Source organism: Procambarus clarkii, chromosome 58 (assembly GCF_040958095.1).
Source record: "Procambarus clarkii isolate CNS0578487 chromosome 58, FALCON_Pclarkii_2.0, whole genome shotgun sequence".
Classification (NCBI taxonomy): Eukaryota; Metazoa; Arthropoda; class Malacostraca; order Decapoda; family Cambaridae; genus Procambarus; species Procambarus clarkii.
Window position 1 is genome coordinate 21,568,135 of NC_091207.1, and position 27,614 is coordinate 21,595,748.

At 42.5% G+C, this 27,614-nt stretch overlaps 1 protein-coding gene across 1 annotated transcript; it reads left to right on the plus strand.

Moving 5' to 3' along the window:
• LOC123767897 (ribosome biogenesis protein WDR12 homolog) lies at positions 1 to 27,614 on the plus strand. The gene is made up of 9 exons (XM_045757977.2): positions 1 to 260; positions 2,425 to 2,513; positions 8,924 to 9,134; positions 10,358 to 10,522; positions 13,816 to 13,991; positions 19,385 to 19,467; positions 23,258 to 23,504; positions 25,063 to 25,195; positions 26,101 to 27,614. Exons 1-9 carry the CDS (start codon positions 196 to 198, stop codon positions 26,231 to 26,233), a joined length of 1,302 nt encoding a protein of 433 aa, XP_045613933.1. The 5' UTR covers positions 1 to 195; the 3' UTR covers positions 26,234 to 27,614.

Consider the following 27,614-nt stretch of genomic DNA (forward strand, 5'->3'; position numbering starts at 1 on the left):
GGCTGAGGGGACATGTGTTGTTGTTGCGGCGGTGTTGAGAGGCGGCGTCTGGTCCACGCCTGACTCCTCACATCTGTCTCGCTGTGTACACCTGTCTTCTCGTCACACGCCACACACACCTGTCTGGCTCCGTACCGTACACCTGAGAAGCAGTTCTCTACCTGTTGATCAGTGTTGGAAGGTGTGGGAGGCAGCATGGCGGAGGAGGAGAGCGCAGAGGGGGTCAACGTGCTGGTCAAGTTCATAACCAAGCAGGAGCAGTAAGTTTTATTTATTTATATACAAGAAGGCACATTGGGGGTTACGAGAGTACATAGTAATGATGATTTTACATTCTTGTAAAGCCACTAGCACGCATAGCGTTTCGGGCAAGTTGGACTGTAGCTCTACACTACTCATTATGGATGTCATTAGAATTACTGGTCATCACTTCATGTTGGTATATCTAAACTTCGGTAATACATGGCTACATGCATTACATAAATTACATTACACAAATTACATGGCTACAACTGATTTCTCTTCCTAACTTTTGTGACATGTGAATACAGTATTTGGTGGGCCCATATTTCAATGCCTCTAGTATATGTTAAGTTGCTATAAAATTAAAGAAAGAACTTGTGGCAGACAGATTCATGGAAACCAAATGATCACAGTTCCTTTAATAATAATAGTTCCCATTGTCTGGGACATCACTAGGGGTCCCAGAAGCAAACCCGGGATCACAGATGTCAGGCAAGTTTGAAGCCAAATGTAGTTTGTTCCCAATGTCGGAAGGCAGGATGCCTGTTTGTCTTATCGAGGTCTTTCTATGCCAACCTCCAGGATGCAACCCAGAACAATTCTCTAATTCCTGGGTACCTATTAACTGATAGGTAAACAGATGCATCAGGTGTAAGGAAATGTGTTTTCCTGTGTGGGACTTGAGTCCAAGACCATTGGGTTGTGAGTTTGCTGCTGATCACTATGTTACAGGACACCTTAAAAAGGCTATAAACATAAAGATTGAGAAAGTTTAATTTACATTCTCTAGAAAGGTGAAGAGTTAGGTGTCATTATTCACATGTACAAGTGGATAAAATAGTATGACAAAGGAGATGTTTATGAGGTGTTAAAAATATTATCACAAAATGGAACACGAAACAATGAACACAAATTGGGTAAAGTTGGATTTAAGATAGATCTTGGCAGTGGCATGTCGTAAAAAAATGCTGAGGTAAGCAAAAGACTCTTCAGATCTTTGAAGATGCAAAGTATGAATATTAATCAAATTTTTATTAATTCATTTAACATAAAATAAGAAATACTTATATAAAATATCTTATTGTACCATTTTAAAGAGTTTAGGGAATTCTTTTTGGCTTATGAACAAAGTAATATATTTAGGGGAATTCTTTTAGGCTTATGAACAAATACTTTTTTTTTTTTTTTTTTTTTTTTTTTTGAGATATATACAAGAGTTGTTACATTCTTGTACAGCCACTAGTACGCGTAGCGTTTCGGGCAAGTCCTTAATCCTATGGTCCCTGGAATACGATCCCCTGCCGCGAAGAATCGTTTGAATCGTTTTAGGGGAATTCTTTTAGACTTATGAACAAAATAATAAATATGTGCAACATCACATCACCTCTGAAAGTTGACTGAATTTCTGAAGCTGACAAGTGCTGTGATACTTTTGTTTCCAAAATAATATCTAATAAATTAGAATACATGTTTCAGTAGAAAAGGTTTGGCACATGTTTCTGTATGTACTCGAGTGCCTTTAAAAGGAACCAATTACAGTACAGACAAGCCTTGATATGTACAGGGAATATCTATGATCCTGCAAACACTACACAAATAACTTTTCAAGGTACTGTATACAGCATAAGAAAAAAATTTAACACGTGTAGTCTAATGCCAGGGGTTACTTAGCATTACAGGCAGTCCTCATTTGCATTGAAATTGTGTTCCTGCAAACACTACAAATAGAAGACCTTTCAAATTGAGCTTAAAGATGTACAGTATAGTTCAAATATTACATAGGTTCCAAAATAATTTTACTCGATGAAAATTGTTATGTTCATAGTAGAGTGGTAAACTTGTATTATGTGACTATTTCTCATAACATTTACTTGGGAAGTAATAGATTATTCCATGAATTTTATGTGGTTGGAATTTTAATGCATTGTACTGTTCTGCAAGATAAGTGTGTATACTATTCTAATAATGCATTGTTAAAAATTTATGCTCCCTTTATAATACAGTACAGTACTAACATGTATCAATTTTGATTTATCTTGCAGCATTAGTTCTTAACTATTCCTGCACAAGTTTTTTGTTTTTAGTTTTTTGCATTTTAATTTGAAATCTCTTAAAAGTGATATGTTCTGTGTGACAGTTCAATTTCCATATTATTGTAATAAAGTGACAACTTTCATTCAGGTATGCTGTCCCTGGAGCATCGGTCTCGGTGATGGCCAATATTACTGTTGCCGGATTGAATAAAGTTATCAAAGCTTTTATCAAGCGTTGTAAGTATCAGTGACTCGCATCCACATCATGCTTCACTGTAGTAGAGATAAATTGTTGTTATTGACATGCCTTTATGCAGATGATGGGGTGTTCTCTGCTGACAGTGAGCAGTAACTGCAAAAATTTGTGCATGAGTTTGATATGTGTAAAAAAAGAAAATTTAATTGAATGGAATGCTGTTGTGAATTTTGTAGTGCCTACTGTGTGAGAATTGAGTAGCCCTTTTCTGTTTGGGTGCAGAAGCATTTGATGAGCTGCCTTCTGCCATTGTTGTTTCAGAGTTTTTCTCTTCCTAACTGGCTCCTTCTCTGTACCTCCCTATCCTTGGGAGTCTGCCTTTCTGCCCCAGGCAGTGGGTGTGGACATCTGCTCTGCTCCGGAGACTTTGTCAGTTTCTGGGGCCGGGGGGGGGGGGGGGGGGGGGAATAGAGGGAATCCAATAAGGGCAATTGGGTTCCTTTTGACCCTTCTTAGTCTTGTGTCCCCTCTGATGAAGGGCTTATGCTTCAGAGGGATAGGTCTTTCTTGCCTCATTCCTTGTATGACATTGATTTTCAAGTGTACCCCCCCTTCCCCCGAAGTTCATTTCTGTATACCATGCAGTCCATCGGATTTGTCTTTCCTTCTTTGCAGGTTCCCCATTTAGTGGTTTTAGGTTGATAAATTTCTTCAAGTATCTCCTGCAAAATCTGGATTTTGCCTCTGATGGATCCTGCATCTTTTGAGTTTGGGTCTTCATTGCTACATTATGAGGTCCCAGATTCTTCCTGACTGGCTACAACACTATATTCCTTGGGTCTTGGCAGGGTTTCTGCCGTACCTGCATGCTGTAGTGGCGGGATGGTTCAAACATCTTTTTTTAGAGAGAGAGAGATACAAGTTGTTACATTCTTGTACAGGCACTAGTACGCGTAGCGTTTCGGGCAAGTCCCTGGAATACGACCTCCACCGCGAAGAATCGTTTTTACAACCAAGTACCCATTTTACTGTTGAGTTAAACAGAGGCTACAGTTAAGGATTTACGCCCAGTAAATCCTCCCCGGCCAGGATACGAACCCATGACAAAGCACTCGTGGAATGCCAGGCGAATGTCTTACCATTACACCACAGAGACTGGTAAATGTGTTCTTGGAAGATCCTCCTTTCTTGCTGCTCAATGACTGCCTGCTTGATCCTGCTCTTTCCAGGGATGTGGATATGTGACAACTGCAAGCACGGCTTTCTTTGCTTTCTGGAGCCCTTATGTAGGATGAATTCCGGGCTCATTTGCATTTGAAACTACACAATGGCAACCATTGTGTAGTTTCTGGCCCTTGAGGAACTTTTCTTTGATTGGCTCTGTGAGTAGTACATGGATTTCCTTAGTTGAATGTTGGATGAGGAGGCCTTGTTGCATGCAGCTTCGGCAGTCTTACCAAAGTTGTATGCACCCATCCTTCTGGAGGAGGTGACGGTGTTCTACTCGATCTTTCTTGAGTGTCAGTAGGCTGTGCTGGCCTAGTCTTTAGATTCATCCTGGTCCTTAATCCTTTTGTCCACCTTTTTGTTTCTCCTCTCTCCTGAGGACGTTGTTTGTCAGTATGGTGGCTGTTTCCTGTCATCTGGTTTCTCAGTTGTTGTAGACTCGGGGTTCTGTCCTTCATTCTCGGATGTGGCTTAGCTGGGGTGGGGCTTCGCCTAGTGTTGGTTGAGGTAGGTCCATGGTAGAGCCAGGTTCCAAGGCCTCTTCCACATCTCTCCGTTGTTTTCTTCCATTCATCAGCACTGTTTTCACGTGTCGTGGGAAAATGCTGTCACTTGTGGTTCATGCCAGCCCTTTTGTGGTTTGCCCTTTTGAATGGAAGGTAGCTGGGGGCACCTGGGTCAGTTTGTTGATTCCTGGTCCCATTATTTGTAGGCTTACAGAGGATGAACAGGTTCATTCCGTGTCTGACTTTCTGCACGACCACCCTGGCACAGTTGTGCCATGTGTTTTAGGCCAGGTCTACGATGATTTCTCTAGACCTCAAGTGTGCTTGTTGGCACATCCCTATACATCAGAGGTTCAGAGATTGGTTAGGTTTTGTCTTGGGGCAGCAACCTAACCGCTTTCATTTTGCTCTTCGACTTGAATCTGGCATACCTTGTTTTCACAAGGTTATTGTGGCCTCGCTACATCATCTAGGAGGTTTGAGCCTTGACCAACCATGATGACTGGCTGGTTTGGGTCCCCAGCCAGTCCACATGTCAGCTAGCCAGAGTTCTGGTTATTTTCCCAGCTTGCAGGTTCAGGTTCCTGGTGAAATGGCAGATGTCCAAGTTGACTCCATCCCAGGTTCACTAGACTTGGTTGGGCCTTGTTTGGAATTTTCGATCAACTTTGCTTCCCAGCTCCTAGCAGCCATGCTCAATCTGCAGCTGCACCACTGTCTAATGTTGGATTGGCCCTGGGTTACCCAGCGGTTGTTCTTGCTGTGCAAGTGCCTAAACTATGCCTGTGTGATCTTCCCACTGGGCAGTGTGTGGCTCCAGGCATTGTTTTGGTTTTTTTCAGTTCTGCCTGTTTCCCACTGCCACAACTGTCAGGTTCAAACACTTTTTGCCCTTTGCCAGGCATTGCTTCGCTGGCTTCCCCTTCAAGGTTCAGTTCCATGGTGTCATCCCCCGCCATCGTTCAACATGTTTACGGACACGTCGGCTCTGGGCTGGGGTTTTGTGACCTGCACTAACCAGGCTGTCAAATGTAATTGGTCAGGTTCGTTCGGTCGGGCACACAGTACAGTACATGAGTTTGAGATTGTGTGGCATGCCCTAAGGAGGATGCGAATTTCTCTAGGCTCCATGCTCTGGCTTCATTTGGACTGCTCCCCAGTGGTTCATTGATTGAACAGGCGAGTTAACTTTGGTCCTCGAACTTCGGGGGTTCGGGGCTCATGGGTCTTCTTCTTCTTCTTTCCCTGCACTCCGTCGAGTCATCTTGGAGTGGGTGTACTGGGTGTGGTCGAAACGACCTCGTCCCTCAGGTGGGTTTCCTACCTGTTTCCAGTGCCGAAACCAGACTGCGGATCTGGGGTTCATTCTGGACTTGTCAGACTGTATGGATTTGCAGTTCATTCTGGACTTGTCCCGTCTGACCCTGTGGATTTCTTGCCTCTCCTTTTGGATGGCCACTTTGTCTGGCTTCTTTTGGAGCCAGGTGCCTGGATAGTGTCCCTGGATCTCCTGGATGCCTATTGACACATTCCTATTCATCCAGGGTTCAGAGACTGGTTAGGTTTCATGGTGGGGTATCAGGCTTACTGCTTTCATTGTCTTCCTTTTGACTTGAATTTGGCACTTCGCATATTCATGCATCTTACCTGGGTCATGGTGACCTGACTGCATCTGCTAGGGGTTTGCGTTCTGGCCTACCTCGACAACTGGTTAGTGTTGGTCCCCAGCCGGTCTGCTTGTCTGCTCGCAAGGGGTGTGGTTCTTTCCCAGCTTGCCTAGTTAGTTCCTGGTGAACTGGAGAAGTCCCATCTGGTTCCGTTCCAGGTTCAGACCTGGCTGGGTCTTGTGTGGGACTCTCAGACCACTTCCTTCCACTTCCTTAGCTGTTTTTTTTTTTGGGGGGGGTGGGGGTTCTCTGTGGTTGATCGAGCAGTTGTGTGGGAGTCTGAACTTCGCCGTGCTGGTTTACCTACTGTGTCGGGTCTGGCTTTGGCGTCTGTTCTGGGTTCTTCGGGGTCCTCCCTTCCACCTCTTTCACGATTGCTGGGTTTGGCCTCCGGGGGCCTTGCATCGGTTGCTGCGTTGATGGCTTCCTCTTCATTTTTTTCAGGGTTCAGTGCCTTGCGCCTACCCAAACCCTTGCTCAATGTGTTCATGGATGCCTCATCTCTTGTATGGGGCTTTATGACCAGTCCTTACTAGGTCGGCCAGGGACGGTGGGGTCTGACCCTCAGTCGGGCTCACAGCACGGTGCGAGAGTTTGCAGAGGTTTGGTCGTCGCTTTGGAGGGTTCAGGTCGCTAAGGGGTTATCTTGAAGTTTTCTTGATGATTTCGGGGCTTAGTGTCCCCGCAGCCCAGTCCTCGACCAGGCCTCCTTTTTGTTACACACCCCCTAGGAAGCAACCCTATGAATCCAAAGCGCTGTCCACCCAGCTATCAGAGGTCAATGATGTGGCTCCATTTGGACTGTTCTCTGGTGGTTCATTGCTTGAACCGTGGGGGTTCTCTTCGGTCCTTACCCCTTTGGGGGATGGTCGCTTCGAGTGACTCGTCGGCTGGATTCTCTAGGTTTGGCTCTCCAGGCAGTTCATGTACGGGGGGAGTGTTCAACGTCCTGGCAGATGGCCTGTCCCGGTTCATTCCCTTGTCCATGGAATGACCGGTCGACACCGACTCCTTCAGTTGGTTCTGCTGAACGTACTGGCGCTTGGAGGTGGACCTCTTCATGTCGGCATGGTCTCGGCGTCTTCCGATATATGTGGTGCTGTTCCCCGACTGCGAGGCCATCGCAGTAGATGCCTTTTGGCAGGACTGGTCGAGGTGGGGTTACCTGTACCTCTTCCGCCCGGTCCAGCTATTGCTTCGGGTCCTGGCTTGTATGGAGACTTGCCAGGGGAGAGTAGTCCTGTTGGGCCCTTGGTAGCCAGCCCAGCCTTGGTTTCAGGTGCTGCTTGCTCAGTGTCTGAACCAGCAATTTTTTCCGCGGCTTCGTCTCTTTCAGCAGATCGGTCTGGTCAGGTACCTGGCTGGTTCAGTCTTCTCTTCCACTCTTTGTGTCTCATGTTTTTGACGTGGGTCTTTCACCATTTGTATGGTGATCAGGTGGCTTCATTGATGGTGTCCCACCTGCAAGCTTCGTCTCGGCAACAGTATGAAGTTTCCTGGCGTTCTTTCTGCCATTTACTCTCTCTTTGTAGGTTGTATTTTGTTTCAGATCCAGTTGTCTTTTTCTTTCTTGGCTCTTTCAGGACTGTCATTTGATGTCAAGTACTGTCACTTCGTATTGTGCGGTGCTGGCGGAGCCGCTCCTGCTTGCGTTCGGGGTGGATGTCACTTCGGCCCCATTTTACTCGTGCTTTTTCACCTCTGGCCTGCTCATGAGCCACCTGAGCCTTCCTGGTCTTTGGACAGGGTGCTCTCTTTTGTCTTCTCCTCAGTTGATGGTGGCCCCTTCTGTTCAAGATTGTTTTTCAAGGCTGTCTATCTGTTGGCATTGGCCTCTGGGGGTCGGATCGGTGAGCTTCATGCTCTCCTCTGGCACAGGGGTTTCTGCTCTTTTGATCCTGGTGGTAGGTTTGTTCGGTTGCAGCCTTCTCCTCCTCTTCTGACGAAGAACGAGACGGCCGCTTTTCGGAGGGGTCCTTGGGTCATTGATGCTTGGTTGGTCAGGCCAGGGGCGCATCATGTGTTGTGTCCGGTTGCGGTTCTTCACCGTTACTTGCATGCCTCGGCTTCTGTGGCCGGGGATGCGCTTTGGGTTGATCCGGTTTCCCTCTTTCCCCGTTCCAGGGCTCAGGTCTCCCAGGTAGTCCGCAGGGTCATTAAGTCTAGCCAACCTGTGGTCTATCCTCGTGCCCACAGCATTCGTAAGTTTGCTGCTTTGACTGCTGTCTTCGTCAATATGTCTTGGACTGACATTCGGATGTGGGGATTTTGGAGGCCGAATAGGGTCCTGGCCATGTGTTATCTTGTCAACGTTCCTGGTCCTAGTCGCCCATGAGTGACTTTGGGTCGGCGGTTGCAGCCAGTTGTCTCGACTTCAAGTTGAGGAGCAAGTGGTGTCTGCATCCAGGGTTAAGTCCCTAATTCCTTCTGTTGGGTGATGTAACTCCAGGGAGCGGTAGGAGCTCCCCACAGAAAACCAGCATTGAATGTAATGAAACTGCATTTTCTGGGTGAGCCCTGGAGGCTCCCTGGCAACCTTCCCTCCCATTCATCAGTTCCATTTCTTTTTTGATGCTCAGCCTCCGAACTAGATGGCTTGGGTAGAAACTTTCACTTTCTTACAAGTGAGGTTTGTCTTGTTATGCCTACCTTTCTGGTTGGCAACCCAGGTCGACAGCAGATATGGAATGCCTCCAACCACAGTGGGTTTCTATAGGACATTGCTCCCTTTGCCTCTCTGAGGGGGCCAGGTTCTGGCTCGTGGTCCCCGATGGGCTGAAATCCAATTGACTGATGCCCTAGACTAATATAACATATATCAGCCTGATAGCTTCAGGAAGCCCCCAGGGCTCAAGCAGAAAATACCATTTCATTACATTCAACGTTGGTTTTTTTATGTTTCACTTTGTAAGTATTAAATATTGTTTCGGATCTTACACAATATGCATTTAGTTAGTTTTGCTACATTAAATGATGCTTCTATTTTATCCTGCTTACAAAGACTGTTTAAGTTAGCTCCATTATATAACTAGCAACTGTTGTTAATCACAGGTTCAAGTGACCAGAAAGATCTTCCCCAGTTTGAGTTCATTGTGAATGGACAGCTTTTAGTTGGGGTCCTCAAGGAAAGGTTGGAAGAGTGTGGAGTGAGCCTTGAGTCTGTGGTTGAAATTGAATACCTAGAGAAACAGCCTCCACCTACTCCAAAGGATTCTTTGCATCATGATGATTGGGTGGCAGCTCTACAGTGCAGCAACCAGTGGTAAATATAAAGAATCATTCATACTTGTATGTACGTATGTATGTATAAATAAAATATATATACATACATATCTGTACTGTATATATGTTGTTGAATATGACCGAAAGGGTAAGATTAATGATTCTAACACGAATCTTCTCAATATTTCTTATGTTTTTCTTTACTACTAAGGGAAATTGAAAAATTAACTCTCCAAAAGTTCATTTTCACACTTTGTGTTATGGTCTGATGCCTAGGAATGCATTTTTGCAAGCTCACTCCTTACATTCTCAAAGACTAATTTACCATGCTTTTGCAAAGGCTAATATTATCTTTGGGTGAGGTGGTACAAAACAAGTGGATGAATGGCATAACATAAGGGATATTAATTGGGTATTAAATACATCAACATAAGCAGCTTGTGTTGTTGACAGGGACTGCTCGCCTCAAGTCTTAGGAGCCTCGAACACCCAGCCTTTGGCATGGTTGAGGTATAGCCAAGTTGACAGCATTTGTCAACTATGCTACTGGGCTAGCCTTACAAGGAAAAGATCCCAAGGCAGCTAACTACTACCCAGTTGAACTTGGCATCACTGTGGCTGCTACGTGAGCACAGGAGAATTAGGTAATCTACGCCCTGAGCGTCTGTCTCCCATGATGGAGGTTGGGTGTTCGAGGTTTCTAGTGTCCAAGGTGAATGAAATGTTACATCCATGGTAGTGTTGTAAACAGTTTATATGACTCAGTTTATACAAATTGTGACAACATCGTGAGATTTCTTCTCCACCATAGCCAAAGTAAACTACATCAAATTCATTTATTTTCCTGTAATCGGGTAACACATTGCAACAGTATTAAAATTATAATTTTTCAGAATACAGTATATATTTTCCTGTTCACCAACTGGTTGTCATGTAAAATAAAGTGCTCAATGCAGGGGTTAAGAGAGAATTCTATAAACATTAAGGCCTTAGAATTTTCAACACAGCCATCTAAATATAAGTGGCATTACTGAGCCTCTTAGAGAGTGGATTATTGAATATGAGAAAATGAATGGATTAGTATGTGGTGTGATACAACTGATGTATCCTTCTTCGCAAAAGTTGTGAATATGACTGGACAGTAGAAGGAAGCAGCATAATCTTGCAGATGTCTTGATGAATAAAACTTTTTCATTTTCCAGGCTTTTTAATTATTTGTGTTTATTGGTAAGCATTTAATCTTGATGGCTGGAAGTATTACAGGTTGTTGACAGGTTGCTATGACAACACACTGCACCTGTGGGATGTTGCTGGCCTAGCTGCAGGTCAGGGGGATCGTGCCCACACACTCACGATACCTGCACACAGGGCACCTGTCAAGGCCGTTACCTGGGTCCACACAGACTCCCCTACCAAAACATTTATTAGGTATATATTTCTTATTTACTGTACTTAATTTGCTATATTATAATACATTCACATAATAAGGAAAAGGATGTAATGGCAGTAATGGTGAAATAGGTATTTCCAGTTGGAATATATTAGGGTTTTTACAACTTTTTAAGCAATTTCCATTTGCCATATAGTTAGGACTAAATTTTACTGTGAAGCTCTGAGCAACTGTAGGTCGAGGTAGATAAATATCCCAGCTATTTGTTGTATCCCAGTTATGAACAGGGAAAGGTGCTCAGTCAAGAACATACCTCAATTCACCAACTCAGGGGGAAATCTTGGAGGATTGAAAATTGTCAAGGGATTTGGCTTACTGTGATCAGCCTGTTTTATACACAGTATTAAACAATAATATTAGCAAATTTGCATATGACTATAATAGGATGGAAATTAATTCTAAAGAATATTTAAAATCGCTGCAAGAAGATTTGGGCTATTAAAAAGGACACAAAGTTCAGCCAATATTGATTAATGTTGACAACTGTGCTTAAAGCTTAAAACTGTGTGGTTTTAAGCTTAAGAAATGGTAATGATACCATCTATCAACCGGACAATGTTGAAGCTGCTAAATCTCATTAAAAAAATGATGAGAGGCATAAATTGTAGGGTATCTTTAGTCAAAAAATCAATGTACTGTATAAATGTTCAAAATAAAGTTTCATAACAAGATACATAGAGTAACATGACAGCTAATGATATTAGTTATCTTCATCTTGCCTTTGTTTGGCCCCGTTTTAGCATGCAGTACAGTTTTGAGCATTACCCGCAAGGAAGTACTCACCTAGTTGTGCTTGCGGGGGTTGAGCTTTGTCTCTGGTCCTGCCTCAGTGTAGTGTACACTACACATGAGTGTAGTGAAGGAGTGTACAAGTATACAGCGAAGGATGACACAATTAATCCCTGACATTAGCAACCTCAAATAAGAGGAGAATTAAACAAAAAATTTATTTTAATTTTCCATGAAGATAAATCACAAGGGGGAGGGGGGGAGATCATAATGGAAAGTATGCACAAAATTTAAGGTGTACAATTAGTTGAATATTAATAACGTACTAAATATATTAAGACATCTGAATCCATTTTTCACTTTCTAATTCGTGAAACTTAAATTTAAGAATACCTGAGTAAGTGTTAATTAGGAATTAGGTTTGTTGATACTGTATATGATTTATGTTGTTAGGTAACATTTTTTAATTACAGTATTTCATGCCTATTTAAACAAGTGTATCAGTGGTTCCAGTTAGATATATTGTAAAAAAAGGTCTTCTTTACATGGGCCAATAAACCTTCTGCAGTTTCATATTTCTTATGTTTTTATGCAACAGTTGTCTCCCTGTTGTCCAGCACTAAGATTAATATGTTGTTATCCTTTGTTAGCTCCATAAGAAAGCAGTCATTGGCCAGTTCCATAAATTCTTTGACCTTGCCTTTCTATGTTATATTGTTCCACATTTTATTGATAGAATGTCACCTAAAATGCACATGTTATTACAGCTAGATTACCTAGATATTTCTGCCTTTCATTCTCTTGAGGTTTGGTGGCATATACATAATAACTCCAGATATTATGCTATCATTATCTGCATTTAGTATATTTCATATTGTTTCTGTATAAGGCTCTGTTTGATATTATATTTAAAATTTTCTTTCAACAAACATTGCTACACCTCTCTTCATCTGATGTGCATATTGGTATGAAGCAATTTATGGGTACAGTATCCCTTAATTTGGTATTCTGCTAATTGTCAGTTTTCTACATTCATCCATGTTTCTATGATGGTATTTATATATATATTCTTTCATCTTACTCGTGTATTTTATTTCTAATGCTCTTACTATTTGTGTAATATTCCTTTAAGTGGCATCTTTATGCTTGTGTCCCTCTTTCCTTTCACTGTCATCTTTAAGAAAATGTCTTTAACAATTTTCTGAAGTTTTCTTATTCATGCCATAAAATTTGTCATCTGCTCTCCCAGCCCATTATCCTCTTGTATTTAAAACTGGTACAAATAGCTCTTTCAGCTGCTCTTGTTTAAGCTTCCACCCCCTCCTTAGATGTAGCCCATTCCTTGCATATGTATAATTTTTATCAAAGAATCTGTCACAGTTATCTTACAGTAAAAGATTTTTCCTGGCCCTAATGTGTGCCTTAATTTTGTCATATAATTAGCAAGCAATGCTTCACTCCTATATTTTCCACCATAATTGGACCCATGCATGGAGGCAGAAAAGGTTGGGTTCTATTACCTCTCAAAGTGTCATACTGCATAGTGCATGCACCACAGAGGATGTTATTACTTTCAATTCATGTTGGGTGGCCCATGTTGAAATATTCACCAAATATTTTGGGTTCATCGAGTATTCACCCATCCACTTCTGCAACACCATGTGCAAGTTTTTTCAAAGCCAATGACCTTGCCTTGAAGGTGCCATGGGACTTGCCCTACCACACCATCTTGATATGTTGTTCATCCTGTTGACTTCATCACCCATCCCAACTTCAGTGAACCACAGCCTTATTTTCCCTATGCCTAAGCTGAGTGTCATCTACAATTATGATTTTTTTACCTTTTTAGTGTTTTAACACTTCTGCGCTCTGGGCGAGCGAGCACCTCACTACCCCAGGTGGGTTTCGGCGTTTCACGGGAGCGCGCGATAATTCTGAAAAGTGTATACTCTTTTTAACTTTGTTACCTTAATTCTCGTCCTAAGATATTAAATTTGGTATCAATGTGTTCGCAATATGCTTCAAACCATATTGGGGGTTTCTATAGGCCATTGCTCCTCGTGCCTCTCTGAGGGAGCCAGGTTCTGGCTCGTGGTCCATGGTAAGCCTAAAGAACTCCATACACATGACTGATGCCAAAGTCTGACATTAGCAATATCAGCCTGGATAGCTCTGGGGAGCCTCCGGGTCTCGCCCAGAAAGTGGCGTTTCATTACATTCAATGCTGGTTTTTTCATTGCAACACAAGTTCCCACCGCAGCTCACCTTTAAATTGCAACTTGTCAACAACAGTCAATGCTTGACACTGAAAAAAGGGGAGGAGGGAAGGGGGAAAATGGGTCAATTTCCCCGTCTCTTTTAAGAAAACAAATGAAACTACAGTACAAAAAAAGGAGATGTAGATATTGTGTATTACTAAGAGTACTGTATTTCAAAAGATTCTTTTAATTGTGAGATTTGCCTGATGTGCCAGGGTTGTCCTTCATCAGTTGTGAAGAAAATACACTTATCCAAGATTATTAGAATTGTTGTTATCCTACAGTACATCAATAGACCAGACGGCAGTAATATGGGTGTGGCAGAGCGAAACTAACACTGTAGAGTGTGTGAGTGAGTGCCGTGGACACACTCAGAGTGTTGAGTGCGTTGCAGTCGACCACAGCAAAAAGTTTTTTGCGACTGGCTCTTGGGACAACATGTTGAAGATTTGGTCTACAGGTAAGTTTGCATCCAAGGCTAAAGTTTAGTTACTCAGCCACCAGTATTTATCATTATGGTAAAATTAAAATGTAGTTTTTGTGTTTTATTACTGCAGTCATGCATTCTTGTTTAACACTTGCTTTCTGAGGGGAAGGTGTCCAGTTTTTGCAGCCTAATTGATCCAACCATTTATGGAAATGTTGTTTGCTTAAGAAGCTGTTTGTAGGCTTAGAACATTGATTTTGCTATAAATAAATTGGAAATTTGAAAATTTACCTTAAAAAAATAAATAAATATATTACAATATAGATATATGCATACATAAAGTTTATAGTATATAAACTGGCACCAAGTTTACAAATGTTTATTACCATTTCAGTATCACATACATTTACAGTATTTATGATTATAAATATTTTTTGTGCTGGCCTTTCTTTGTAGCTCTCCAAAGCTTTCTCACAAACCTTCAAACACACAACATAATTATCAAGAGTTGCACATCAAAAGTCAGCTAGTCTTGAAAGACAAATCCAAAGAAAATTTATTATGCAATGAAATTCATGTACAATGTTCCAATTCATTACCAAAATTATACATACTGTAACTTTTGTGAAGTATATAATGGAGACAAAATCTTATTTCATACAGCAACAACCTACTAATGTGCTGTTATGATGATTTCTGGGGGCAGCACCCTGGTGTCTTCTTGAAAATATCTTACTGAGATTGCTTCATGCTAAAGGTCACATCAGTTACAGGAGTTCTGTTTGGTATTCAGACACCACTGCCCAGGGGCCAGAACCAGACACTCCCATGGTTCACCACAGCATATTGATCATCATTTTGGTGCAGAGAGTGAGTGACAATTTGCCACCCCACTGGTAAAGCATCCAAAATGTCAGTAAGGCTTTACGCCAACTTGAGTCACAAAAAAATGAAGCCTCAAAACTGCCAAACAACTCTACAAATGATGCACATGGAACAACAAATTCATTCAAACTAGCTTGAAACTCATTCATACCGATCGCCACCAACAGGCGGGCCAGCCCTTACCCCTCAGCCGGCTGGCTCCCTTGGTCAGTTCTATTGCTGATATTCTGGTGGCGACTGCTATGTGTAGTGCTCTAGTCCGCCAGTAAGTCTCTATGCTTCAGGATAAGTGCCAGCCATCCTTGAGCTTCAGTCGTCCTGCAAGGGCCATTTGCTTGGTGTGTGTGTGTGTGTGTGTGTGCATTAGCTTCACATGCATGTTTTCTTTCCAGCTTCTTGTGCGAGTTTGCCTTTTATTGTGCTTCATGCTGCATACACTCAGGGTTTCCTTCCCTGGGTACCTGCTAGCACTGCTTTTGCCCGTGGTTGTGTTGGGGCACTCCATGGTTTGTGTGCTTATTTATATGACACACCATGGTTACCACTCGTAGCCTGGTTGTTTTGCCTGCATTTTGTGTCTTTTTATGGCAAGCAGCCCAAGTGCCTGGATGTCCTGCTTGGTTCCAGCCTTCAGGCCCTAGTAATCCTCTTGCAGGGCACTTGACATGGTCTCTTATGAAGTGAACTATAAAACCTGCGCTCACTGAGTATGAACTTGAAGGGTGCTCATCATCTTTGCTACCTGATAATGATCATTCCTTCTGTCTGCCTTGCTACCTGCTGAGTCAGGGACACCTACAGCCGAGTCCTGTGAAGTTTGTTCTCACCGAGTCTCTGCACTTACTCACTTGCCTTTGGATTTGGAAGCTTTTCAGACAGCTGCTGCTCTATGAGCTAAGCATTCACAGCTTATTGATCATCTGGATGCCCCAGAGTTGGCCTCTATAGTGTTTATGGACCCAGAATTGGAGATGTTGGCAATTTCCACCTGGACTTAATCCACATCTCCTCTTCCTTTCACTGCAAGTGGGATTCTCCCGGCTTCTGGTCTACTTCCCCACCCTTAAGCTCGCTTGGCACATTTACATTGCTGGAAAAGAACCCTAGGAGAGTCTGTGGATGCCCTTCAACCCTACTTAGATCATGGTTCCCTCCCTTTACTCTGGTATGTCATGCAGAACCTGGACCCCTCTTGTATGATGCCCAACCTCTTCTCGGTTCAGATCCATCTCTGCTTATTGGCTGCAATGTGAGGTCTCGGGTTCATTTTGACTGGCTACCAATCCTCACTTTTCCTTGGGGGCTTGGCAGGGGTTCTGTTGGACCTGCATGCTTGATTGACAGGAGGCAGGTTCCATCTTCCCAGTGTTCCTGGGTGGAACTTCATGTGCTTCGCTCGTGAACTGCCTGTTTGCACCAATGCTTCCAAAGGATGTGGCAAGTGCCAGCTCCATTTGTAGCTGCCTGCACTCTCTGGGACCCCTTTTGCAGAGGCCCACAGGGCTCGTTTGCACATGAGCAACTCTGTGATGACATGGCATCTGCTTCGGTAGGCAGTGGCAGTATTTTATTCAGCCCACCTCGCATGTGGACAGGCTGTGTTGGCTCATTTCCTACATTCAGCTTGATCTCCTAACCTTTTGTACATTCCCTCCCTCCCTTTTTTTTCCTCCTCTTTCCTGAGGATGTTGTTGCACAGGCTTTGTCTCTGGTGACTTTTTCTTGCAGTCCTGTCAATCATTTATGGTTCTCTCAGGGGTTCTGCCCCCTCTCAGAGACTTTCAGGTAAGGTAGGGATTTCTTGTTGTTATTCAGGGTAGGTCCTCATCAAGTAAGTCTGATTCTCGGGCCGTTGCTCTTTCTTGTGAGAATTCTTCCTCAGCTCTATGTCACAACTGCACATTGAGGAAGGAGGGTTTTCTTGGAGTTCTTGCTGGTTCTTTTGTAGTTTGCCCCTTTGATGCCAGAGTGGCTTGTTTTACTAGCTCCTAGTCCCACGATTCATTGTCTTTTTGAGACAGAATGAGATGCCTTCCCCAACACTGCATCAAGGTAATGTGGTATGGTTAGACATGGCACGATCAAGGTAGCCATGTTCCTTTGGTGGGTGTTCAGGTTGTTCCCAGTTTGGGAGCGGGACTTGGTGGACCCATGCTCTTTCAAGGTTGAACTGACCTGCATGAACACTTTGGCCCAAGTTTGGCTGCCATTATGGGCTGGAGCTTGGATGGTCTCCCTGAACCTCAAGGAGACTTATTGGCACATCCCTACACGTTCTGGGTTCAGGGACTGGCTAAAAAGCGGGAACAAGCGCCCTCTTCCCTTGATATGTACGTATCGGGGAGGGGAGGGTGGCTGGCTGACGTACCCTGCGGGCCCTGAAAAATCCCTGTGGGCTTGGTTGGTAACATGGTTCCATCCGCGTCCACTCTCACCTTGTGCGATGTTGATGGTTGTTCGTCACCCCTGCCTCAGGGAGATGATCACTCCTGCCTCCACAATGCTGCCTGTTGGGTCGGTGACACCTACAACCCAGAGTCTTCAGGAATTTGTTCCCCGCTTGTGCTTCTGTTAACTGATTCCTCTTCTGCGAATGAAAGGATTCAGGTGGCAGCAGTGTTGCAAGCTTGCTTCTCTGTCTTGCAACATGCCTGGTTGGAGGCCCCAGAGCTACCCCGTTTGGGTTTTAGGGACCAGGAGTGTTGGTCTCTTCAACATTGGTTCTGCCCACACCCCTCACTTCCTTCCCAGGTGGGCATGATTTGCCTTGCTCCTCCCTCCCTGCTTCCGGCTTCTAAATGTCTGAGGGTTTCGGAGTCGGGGCAGGGTTTAGATTGTGATGAGGGTCGGGTGGCTTCGGAAGCTGCCCCCTAACAAGACAAGCATGGCGGTAGTTGAGACCTTCACGCCAAGACTTCCGGTTCATCCCAGATGCCTTCCTTCTCGGAAGCCTTTCCCTTGGACTCTGCCTTTTCTTCTGGGGCGGTGGGCATGGAAGAGGGCTCTGCCCCGGAGGTTTCCTCCTTCTAGGATTTTCCTTGGGGAGGTTCGGGAGGCCCTTGGTGCAAACCACCAGCAAGGCCTGGTTTATGCCTTGGTGATGGATCCGGCTTCTTTTGAGTTTGGTTCTAAGCCGCATTGGATGCATTATGAGGTTCCGGAGTCTTCCTGGCTGGCACACTGCCCTTTTTTCTTCCTTGTGGCTTGGCACGGCTTTTGTCGTACTTGACAAAAATCGGTGCCTTCCTCTTCCTTCCACTAATATTGCATATATCAGTTTGGATAGCCTCCAGGGCTAGGCCCAGAAAATTGCATTTCATTATATTCAATGCTTTTTTTTTGGGGGGGGGGCGGAGGGGAATTAACTTCGCCCTGAAACTTTTTTTTTTATCCAAAGGATTGGTATCTTGTATAAGTGACTATAATTTTGGTATGAACTTACAATTGTGTAATATATCTGAAAAAATCTTTTGGAGCCAAGTGATGGAACCGGATTCTCATTGTGTTGCTTTTGAGCTCATCACGGTCTAGAGGGTAATGAGTGTATCCAAGATGACCCAAGATGCAAGTTCAATTCTATCATATTGCTTTAAATGATTTTCACACTCAAGATCCTGTTTATACTTATGTACCAATACCAGTGTACTATTACTGCCCCTAGACCTTAATGTACTGTTGCTGCACCTAGACCTTAATATACTGTTGCTGCACCTAGACCTTAATGTACTGTTGCTGCCCCTAGGCCTTAATGTACTGTTGCTGCACCTAGACCTTAATGTACTGTTGCTGCACCTAGACCTTAATGTACTGTTGCTGCACCTAGACCTTAATGTACTGTTGCTGCACCTAGACCTTAATGTACTGTTGCTGCACCTAGGCCTTAATGTACTGTTGCTGCACCTAGACCTTAATGTACTGTTGCTGCACCTAGACCTTAATGTACTGTTGCTGCACCTAGACCTTAATGTACTGTTGCTGCACCTAGGCCTTAATGTACTGTTGCTGCACCTAGACCTTAATGTACTGTTGCTGCCCCTAGGCCTTAATGTACTGTTGCTGCACCTAGACCTTAATGTACTGTCGCTGCACCTAGGCCTTAATGTACTGTTGCTGCACCTAGACCTTAATGTACTGTTGCTGCACCTAGACCTTAATGTACTGTTGCTGCACCTAGGCCTTAATGTACTGTTGCTGCACCTAGGCCTTAATGTACTGTTGCTGCACCTAGGCCTTAATGTACTGTTGCTGCCCCTAGACCTTAATGTACTGTTGCTGCACCTAGACCTTAATGTACTGTTGCTGCCCCTAGGCCTTAATGTACTGTTGCTGCCCCTAGGCCTTAATGTACTGTTGCTGCACCTAGACCTTAATGTACTGTTGCTGCACCTAGATTTCTTATTATGTAGTATTGTCATATTCTAATCCAGCACATTTCATGAAAGTGTAATCACTGCCATTTAAATTATATGTTAAACTTTGTATTATTAAGTCTCTCTTAATGTTGCTGTTGTGAGCAGAAGATAATTTTATATTATTGACAGGTGACAAAGGTGTTGAGGAGGAGGATGCCGAAGAGGAACAGGACTCAAAGAAAAGACGAGCAGCTAAGAAGCCTCAGAAGAAAGTGAGTCTGTATTCTTTCACTGCATTTTGAGGCAAATGTCATTCACTGCATTGTGCAACTTTTGCCAGATGCATAGAAAATTAAGCCCTGAAATAATGTAAAGAAATTGCTCTTTTCTGAGATATGAACAGTAGCACCCTTTTGCCTTATACTCTGATACCACAAAGACATACCTTACACTACCAGAGCTCAGCACTTCTGTGGGCTTACTGAACACCATTAACACTTTTGTGCTCTGGGCGAGCGAGAGCCAGAGCACCCCAAGGTGGGCCAGGCATTCTATGGGAGCATGCAGTTTTCAATTTTGTCATATCAATTCTCATCCTAGGTTTTTAATTTTGGTATCAATGTGTTTGCAATAAAATTCCTTACATGAGTGTGTGCATATAATGTCCAGAACCGCAGCCAAACTGAAAGCAGGCCGAACTTTTTCATTTTTGATGCAATAAAAGCGTCATTCCCGCACATTCGTCTAATAAATTTTTGACGCCATGCTGCGTTGTCCCCGGGAGAAAGTTTTAACAGAATCTGGCAGGCTCATCAAGATAATGTGATCCTGGGGATCAGAGATCAGCCCAATTACAAAAATTGTGGTAATAAATTTTGGTGGAAAATAGAAGGCAGAAAATGAAGCAAACATGTTTGCCACTAGTTGGCACCTCAGGTCACCTGGGATTCCAGTTGGCACAAAATCTGAGGCACCAAGATAGGGTGAAGGCAGACAGTACAGAACCCACAATGAGGTCAGGAAGAAAGTCACTGAACCCTAGGGTGAGCTTGTTGTCATCTGGTAGCAGTAAGTAGGCTTAACCAGGCAGACCAGCTGGTGTTAATGAGAGCTCTTGTTTTTTGTTCACCTGTGATATAAAGCAAGGGTTAGGAAATGGTTTTGTTATTTATATAAAGATCGACTTGTTGGTTATAATTCCAAGAAGGATTGATTAATTTCTCTAGGAACTCACTTGGCTTAATGTGGCCCTGCAGTACTGAGCTATATGTCACCATGTTTGGCTGCACAACCCCTGGAGGGGTTCCTTGATGCTAGCTACCCATATAGCTCCAGCCAATTCAATCTATACCAAGCCTTTGCTAGTCATTGTAAGCCTACTGGAGACCAGTGGCCAAAATTGGCTTCTTCTGTAGAGACAAAAGTAGAAGCAAAAGATGTGGAGAATACTAGAGCATGCTAACCAAGAAAGTCGCCAGAAAGGTGAGCAAGACATTACAATCAGCAAGGTAAACTGATCATAGAAAGCAAGACACTGAATCACACGTACCACTCATTCATGAAGTGGTTCTCTTGTTAGTTATACCAGTGCACCACCAGGTGAGCACAGATCTAATGCCTTGATCACCTTGCTTTGAAAAAAAGTAATTTTTGCCTGACAAAGATGCATCAACATGTTGCAATTATGCTCCATCTCTTTTCCCTGGATCAGGTGTTGCTCCGGGTTCATTCCAAACTTTAGATTTTCCCAGCAAATTTCTCATGTTAGGTTTTTGTTTTCTGCCTTGTTTTCCACAGCTCTGCTTCTTTCTATGGTTTGGCCTGGAGATGTTCCTCGATGATTCGAGACCCTCTGCCGATCTACACATTAGGCAATCCGAGTATTATGTACCACTCATTGTACAGTCCACAGGTGGCCATTCTCTTGGTGTCCCACCTTCAGCCTTTGTCACTGGAAGTTAGGTAAGGTAATTGTGAGGAGAAAGAGCTAAGCCGTTACGACTATATAGCACTTGGAAAGGATACAAGGATAAGACGGAGGGAAAGGCATATGGTTGGGGATTGGATGTCGACCTACAAGATAAGAGACTGTCACTCTACCATCCAGTCCAAGTGGTTGGGAACGGTTACTGGAACACTCTGGGTTGTTTGATTTTCCTTACATTCTTTTCTCTTTCTTCATTGTTTGTCCCCGGTGTCTGTGCCTGTTGTCCTTTTGTTTTTGTCTTGGTTGTTTGTGGATCGGTTTCTCATGCTGAATTTTGTCACCTTGTTCTCCCTTGGCAGAGCCATTGTTATTAGAATTTAGTGTCGCTATTTCATCAATGCCCCTTTGCAAGATTGCAAGATGTCCCTGGCATTTTTTCCCTTTGGCCCGATTATGCTTCGAAGTCCTTTTTGTCCGTCTCTCCTTGGTTTTCTGTTACGCCTTAGGACCAAAATTGCTCTTTCAGTGTTCTCTTTTGCTCTTTTTGTTGCAGCCTTCTTATGTTTTGGCTGAGGATGAGATGGTTGGTTCCCAGAGGGATCCTTTGATAATTGATGCTGGGTTGGTTTGGCCTGGAGTGAACCGATTCCTGTGTCTGTGGGTGTTCGCCATTTCCCGTGCTTCTAGTGATGTGCAGGATGAATCCACTCTGTGGATCAGGTGTTCCTGGTCCCTTCTTCCAGGGCCCATTTGTCTTAGTTTGTCCACAGTGTCATCAAATTTAGCCAACCTGCTGTTTGGCCCCATGTTGTTTATATTTTTGTGGCTTTGACCGTGGAATTTTCAAATATGTCCTTGGCGAATATTCATGCTCATGAGTTTTGGCGGTCCAGCAGAACGCTAGTGGCTCGGTGCCTAGTGAATGTGCTTGGTTCACACTGGAGTTGTGTGACTTTGGAGTGGCTAGCTCATCACTAATTCCCCCTTATATAGGTTTCTTAATGCAGCTCTCCTCTACCACTGGTGAGTAACACTTTTGTTTTGTTCTCTGTGCTGACGTAGCAACAAGGAGCCACCATAGGAGCTCTTTCAGAAAACCAGCGTTGAATGTAATGAAACGCCTCTTTCTGGTAGGTTCTTGGTGGCTCCTTGGACCCTCAAATGGCTGCTCCCCTCTCATTTCAAGGGCTTCGATTATCTGTCTAGGCTAGAGGATCAAAGAACTACATGCACACCTGATAGTATGATGATACAAATAATGAGTGAACTGCTTCATGACCAGGTGGTTCATTCAATTCGGTGCTTCGTATCCTGTTTTATATATTTACCTTGCTGGTTGTCTGTATTGCTTCACTCACTTTTCTGGTGGCTTTTTGTTGGTTAGTGCTCTAGTATCCTCGTATCCCTTTAGAGAGGGGCCAAGTTTTGGCCTCAGGTCCGTGGTAGGCTTACAGTGACTCGCATGAGCCTGCTACGGATTGAATTTGGCAGATACATTCAGGAGCTAGCAATAAGGAGCCCACCAAGACCCACCAGAAAGAGTAGCTTTATTACATTTATTGCTGGTTTTTGGATACTTGGTATCTAAAACAAATTTGTTTATTTTCTCATGGAATTTGGTACCAATATACGTGCAGCATGAATTTTATTGTGTTACTAAAATAAATCATTGACACTTGCCGGGTTGATACCTGGTTGATGGGGTTCTGGGAGTTCTTCTACTCCCCAAGCCTAGCCCGAGGCCAGGCTTGACTTGTGAGAGTTTGGTCCACTAGGCTGTTGCTTGGAGCGGCCCGCAGTAATTACTTACAATAAAACACTAGCAAGCAGTAATAATTAAAGATAAACTACAAGGGCATCATCCCCTAGTTACTTTATATAATTGACACTCCATGACAGTATCTTGAAATTGAGGTGTGGAATGTGTGGATTGATATGTAGAATATTTATATTCCCTAATTTTGTCTTGCACAATATCATACAATATGTAAGTACAATATATGTTGAGTTCAATTACCACTCTATTTGTATTACTGTATCCCATGTGTGAATTCCAGTAATTACAGTTGTGATATGCTGTATTAATTTGCTGATTCATTATTTATTAGACTCCAGTTAATACTTTTTATTTACAGACTCCAATTATTACACTTGCTGGTCACTCCGAAAGTGTTGGAGGAGTTGTGTGGACAGGCAACAGAGAGGTGGCCACTGCCTCCTGGGATCATTCTCTCCGTATTTGGGATACCGAGATTGGAGGAGTAAAATCACAAATCAATGGAAATAATGCATTCTTTGCTGTTTCGTGGTCACCTCTTAACCACCTCCTTTTGACGGGATGTGCAGACAGGTTCATAAGGATGTATGATCCACGTATCACAGGTACTGTACGACTAACCTTAGCTTTGAAGTACTTTTTTTTAGAATGGCTGCAGACTCCTATACCATGACATGTTAGATTGAACTTATAGATAACCAAGAATAGCACGGCATATTTTTATGTACATCTTATAAATCTCTGGCTTTTAACTTTTTTCATCATATTATTATTGATGATTATTATTGTGGGGGTATGTGTGTGTGTGTGCTTTTAAACTCAATTACATGAACATCAAAAATATTTTATATAAATTTTGCAATTGCACTTAACACTTTCGCGCGGTGGGCGCACGACCTCCCCACTACCCCCGGTGGGTTTGGGCATTCCACGGGAGCGTGCGGTAATTCTGAAGTGTATACTCTTTTTCAACTTTGTCACCTCAATTCTCGTCCTACGATATTCAATTTGGTATCAATGTGTTCACAATAGAATTCTCTAGAGGAGTAAATGCATATAAACTCCAAAGGCCCGGCTTACCACCCACAGCAAACAGAGAAAGTGCGAGCGAGTGACCCGGGAGCGAACAACAGCGATAAAATGTGCACACTCTTTTCACTTTGGTCACCTCAATTTTCGTCCTAGGTCTTTTATTTTGGTATCAATGGGATCACAATAGGATTCTCTAGAGGAATATATGCATATAAAATAAAAAACCTGGTCATGCTCCACCGGCCAACAAGTTGAAGATGGGCCAAGTGTTACCCACAAGGGCGTTTTTATAGGTGGAGTGGATGGTGGGCAAGCATTGCTGCTTATCAGCCCAGAAATGTTTGGCCCAGAAAAAGCAGCACTTTCGCGCGCATTTTAAAACCAGTCCCCAAAAAATTAGATAAAACTGGATTTTTGGCAAATATTTTAATGGAGGACTCGATGCTGAGTCCTTACCGGACATCACTGTTTAACGGAGGACTCGATGCTTAGTTCTTACCGAGCGAAAGTGTTAATTAACTGCCTTTTATATTTATTAATTGCTGAACTCTAGCAGTTTAAATATGCAATCTGTCTTCCTTAAGGTCATGGTTAAGGAGTTGCTTTAGGGTTAGAAAGTTTTCTTTACATTCACAGCCGACATAATTGCCCGTCATGATAGAATACTAGTTGCCTGCAGTTATGTTGTAAGAAATATTCTGGGGACAGTCAACATGGATGGTGTCAGCTGTGTTTACATACCCTCACCACTTGATGGCTCCCTACAAAAATCTATATACTGTATTATTTCTTAGTTCATTTCTTTTAGTCTCACTTTCATATACTTTTTAAAGTAAATTCTTATTTCTAATTTACTATCAATAAGCTACTTTATATTGTGCTAATTAGACTTCAGTATTGTTCCTTATAATGCTTAATCTTGTATATTACTGTACTTGCATAAAAAAATGTTAGATACAGTTCATGGTAATGGTTCTTAAGACAAGCGCCATTAGCTGTTAAGAGATAAATTTACATTTATCCTCAATATATATTATTTGTAACCATTTTTGTGCATTTCATCATTTTCTATTCAATCATGTTTTGCTAAAGTTTTCAAGTTATGAACGAATCAATTTTATTCTTTACCAGATGGCTCTGTCGTGCAACAAAAGTTTTCATCACACACTAAATGGGTTCCAAGTGTGAAGTGGAGCACCACAAAAGAGCATCTTTTTGTGTCCGGAGGCTATGACAACCTAGTCAAGCTCTGGGATAGCAGAAGGTAAAGTACATCTTAGAATATTGTACTGTACACATTATATTGAGGGTTATCTTGAGGTTATCTTGAGATGATTTCGGGGCTTTAGTGTCCCCGCGGCCCGGTCCTCGACCAGGCCTCCACCCCCAGGAAGCAGCCCGTGACAGCTGACTAACTCCCAGGTACCTATTTACTGCTAGGTAACAGGGGCATTCAGGGTGAAAGAAACTTTGCCCATTTGTTTCTGCCTCGTGCGGGAATCGAACCCGCGCCACAGAATTACGAGTCCTGCGCGCTATCCACCAGGCTACGAGGCCCCCACCGGGAATGGGGTTCGGGAATGTCATAGATTTATTTATATTAGTTACAGTGAAATGCCTTGCAACCAGTCCAAGCTTATAAGTAACCTTTCTCTGTCATTCATCATCAATAATATTACCTTTGAGGATTGGTCTTTTGGTACATCCTCTCAATATTTTAGAGCATAGAAAATTGGAAATTGTTGGTGCTAGATGGATTCCAGATTTGTTAACTAACTAGATTTCTAATGCATCTAATCTAATACATTCATATCAGCCTGGATGGCTCCGGGGAGCCTCCGGGTCTCGCCCAGAAAATAGTTTCATTACATTCAACACTGATTTTTTGGTTATTAGCAAAATCATTTATTAGCTTGTTAATTGGTAACAAGCTTGCTTAGCTTAAATCTTTGTTCATCAGATATGCAGCCTTTTCCTCTGCACACTGCTGACTGATAAACGACACCCTCTGTGTACCCATTGCCTATTCTGAAGTATGCTTATTGGCAAATATTAATTAATTTAGATCCTCACTCTGCACTAGGTTTCGGTGTACATTTCCATAGTAAAATAATTTCAACTTGTAAACCATTAACATGATAAATAATATTCTTTTTTTGTGTGTTTCAGTCCCAAGGCTCCCCTTTATGATCTCTCCGGTCATGAAGATAAAGTTTTGGCGGTAGATTGGTCACATCCTGATTTCATCGTCAGTGGTTCTTCAGACTGCACAGTAAAAGTTTTCTCCAATGGAAAACCATAAAATGCTATGATTAACTAATTATACACCTTGGTATCTTTTTAACATTAAAGTAATGCTATTACTTTTGTGTTTTTAAAATTGTTCCTTTGTTGCATGTTGTTGGTAACCAAAATATTTACTTTTATTCCACCAAGCAAATTTCCATACATATAATATTGTAGTCCAGGGTGAGCTGTAAAAAGAATGATGAGACTTTATATGAGGAAGAAGAATCATGTGCAACAATGGGGAATTGGTGAAACTTGTAAATAAAGTGTATAGTTGTGGAATACTCGTTTAATGTCAAATGTCTCAAGTCATGCTCTCCTTCTCGGTGCAAGTTGAGACACTGAGCCACTTACAATAATGTTATGATGCTTGGTGTGCTTTGACCACCCATTTACTTATGAATGGATTAAGGTTTGCATACAAGCTTCCAATTATTTACAATTTCGTACACATACTTGGTGTTTTGTAGGCACACAGGTAGCTCTATGATAGCCTCTTCCACTGAAGAGTAAGAATTTATTTAAAACTTTTAAATTTTCTGCATTCACTTTTACATTTTGAATGAATTATTCAATTTTACTGATCTTATTTTCTATTTATTAAGTTTGCAGAATCTGGCAGTGATATTAATGAAATAACCATGTCATGTGTTGACAGTTGGAAAAGTCTGGTATAACATGTGAGATGATACACATATGCACACATGATATTTAGTGTATCCACATCCAATAGTTATGAATTCTATATTGTGTGTAAATTTCAAATTAAAATTTAGAATTCACTCTTTAATAAAAATTAAGAGATACACAGGTTTGAATAAACTGAACAATATTTGAATTTTAGCATGCATCAGCATTTCTATGCAAAAATTGTGTGGAGACAAATATATGAACAACTAGGTGAGCTGAATTAGTTTTAATTTGCTTCTGAGACCAAACACAGTTCAGACTTCATCCATACATAATCCCTCATAACTTTGCAACGATATGTGATGACGCTGATCAAGCACATGTTTCACTGGATGGCGCCCACTGGAATACCAGCTCAACTAGCTATAGGTTCTTAAATTATGTAAAGGTGTATATATATATATTGCCTTTGTTTGCTCAAGTCAGTTTGAAGTAAATATTTATGGTTTGTGTATTCAATGAGATAAATTCCTTGTGAAAGCTTGACCATAACACTTGTGTCATATTGTGTATTATCAGCTTGTGTTAAAAAATGACTTTTAGAATTAATGCAGGTAAATTAACACAAAAATACTTTGTATTCATTATAAACTGTAAATAACTGAAGAGTTTGTTAAGTAAATCTCCTGTACACACATTAATTGGATGGTGTATTACGTGTAATTGTGCCGAGACAAATAAACCTATAGTTTTATAGCTGGGAA